The sequence below is a fragment of the Penaeus japonicus genome, unplaced genomic scaffold, assembly GCF_977035675.1.
Source record: "Penaeus japonicus unplaced genomic scaffold, GWHDUDI00000001_assembly GWHDUDI00000004, whole genome shotgun sequence".
Taxonomy (NCBI): Eukaryota; Metazoa; Arthropoda; class Malacostraca; order Decapoda; family Penaeidae; genus Penaeus; species Penaeus japonicus.
Genome location: NW_028234406.1, coordinates 8,372,173 through 8,374,672, shown reverse-complemented (window position 1 = coordinate 8,374,672; position 2,500 = coordinate 8,372,173). Strand labels below are relative to the sequence as shown.

Genomic DNA, 2,500 nt, shown 5'->3' with positions numbered 1-2,500 from the left:
AAATCATAATATATGAGCGTGTGTGTGTGCGTTAGTGTGTTTGTATGTGTTTATGCATATATATATGTATATGTATATATATATATATATATATATATATATATATATATATATATATATATATATATATATATATGCATATATATGTATTATATATATATTTATATATGTATAATATACATATATACATATATTGATATATGTCTAATGTGTGTATATATATATATATATATATATATATATATATATATATATATATATATATACATATATAGATACAAGGGTAATATTTCTCTATATATGTATATATATATATATAATTATATATATATTTGATATATATGATATACATAAATATATTGATATATGTATAATATATATACATATATATATACATATATAAACCATATATCTATATATGTATATATATATAAATATATATATATATATACATATGTGTGTGTACATACATACATACATATATATATATGTATATATATATATATATATATATATATATATATATATATATATATATGTATATATATACAGATATGTGTGTGTACATATATATATACATATGTATATATATATATATATATATATATATATATATATATATATATATATAAATGTGTGTGTGTGAGTTTGTGTTTGTGTGTATGTATATGTATATATATGTATATATACATATATGTGTGTGTATATATATATATAATATAAATATATATGTATAAAAATATGTAAATATATGTAAATATATGTATATGTCTATGCGCGCGCGTTTAAACAAATCAACAAAGATGTCACTTTCAAGGTAATCCGGTTATATTACATTTACCTTTATTTGTTTATTTATTTACATTTATCATTATGCATTTGTCATATAAGGGTGGTTATGTCTTTTATTATTTTATATATGTGTTTGTGTAAAGATAAATAAATATATATATAATGTTATATTATATGTGTATGTACATATAAATATATGTATAAGTATGTATATATAATAAATACCATATATATATGTTATTTGATATTTAAAATTATTTTGCAGGCTATATTGGCGAGAGAATGTGCGCGTTTGAATGATGAATCAGAAAAGGCTCGAGATCCTACACAGAAACAGGAAGCCCGGCAGTTTGTTTTCCTTCTCCTGTCACTGCATTGTGCATACTCTTCACAAACAGACAAAGGCCGTGAAGCACTGTGTTGGAAGACAACCTTCTGGTGGTTGAATAAGGAATTATCTGAAAGTGATGACTGGATGGAAAAACTGGTTCTTGTCACCAGAAACCAGGATTGCGAAGATGGTAGTTTCATTGATTTCACATACGATTATGTGTTGAAGCTGATTACTAAAACACAGTTGAGATATAATGTCCTTAGCAAGATTTTGGAGAAAGCGGCAATCCTTAGTTGTGAAAAGGAGTTTCCACTTTTCCTTCATCTTTTGGTACATGTGGGAAAACAGAAGGTCACTAGCGAAATCGAAGTGTGTCAGGCATCTCTTCTGCATTACGCCGCTTTGAAGAACAATATATCTGCAGCCAGATACCTTGTCAGTCACGGAGCTTCAATCAAGGCAAAGGATCGTTTCGGCAACACACCTGCACACTATGCTTGCATGCATGGCTACAAGGACTTGGGGGACTTTTTAAAGACCTATCAGGAAAACAGAAATGGATTAACAGCAATGGACCTTCTAGATGGTTACAGAAACTACCTGAAACTGTATGATTTGGACTTAAAATCTCTAGAGAAGATAGACATACAAAAAAGCAATACTGGTCCTCAGAGAATAAATATTCTTTTGAAAGAACTGAAGAAAAAATGGCAAGTGAATGGTACAGGAGAAGCAATAGCTAAAGTCCATGTCAACTATTCAAGAGGAGAATCCAAAGACATACAAGCAGCTGTATTCAGTTGGGCAGACAGTATAAAGAATGCTGTTGCAAAGAAAAATCCCATGTTTAGCGGGGAACTTCTCATGTTAGGAAGTTCGGCAGACAACGTAAGACTCTTTTGCCCAGACGAATATGACTGTAATATTATACTGAGCTGTTCTAATGGCTATCCCGATGGAGGCCTGCAAGTGTCACTGAAAGAAATGGGACCTAATTATAGTTGTAAAACAAAAATTGAGGTTTCATCAAACAACAATAACATTACAAGCCTTCTTAAAGGCAATAGCTTCTTAGATACATTTTACAATACAGTTAAGGAATGCCTCTCAGATTTGGAACCTGACGACGAAAGAATGACAATTATTCCACCTGGGATTAAAAGAACTCAAGTTGGAGTGGGACTTAGTCTTGCTTGGACAGGCAAGAAGTTCCCTTTACTGCTGGTGGATGTGGACATTGTACCCACTATGGAAGCTCCCTGGCCAGCAGATCTGCCTAGGCCACCTCTTACACCGCCTCACATTAAGTCAGTCTATATCAACAGTATTGGCAACGGTGAGTGGAGGTTCTCCTTCGCACAGGCGGAAAACGAA

General features: G+C 30.5%; 1 protein-coding gene across 2 annotated transcripts in view; it reads left to right on the top strand.

The window, feature by feature from the left end:
* Window positions 1–2,500, top strand: part of LOC122259333 (uncharacterized) — a 42,973-nt gene that overhangs the window by 37,535 nt on the left and 2,938 nt on the right. For both annotated transcript variants that reach the window (XM_086535995.1, XM_086535994.1), the window contains one exon: window positions 1,058–2,500. This exon is cut by the window's right edge and continues 2,938 nt beyond it. In XM_086535995.1, coding sequence (XP_086392121.1) covers window positions 1,058–2,500 — 1,443 coding nt within the window. The remainder of the gene's footprint in view (window positions 1–1,057) is intronic.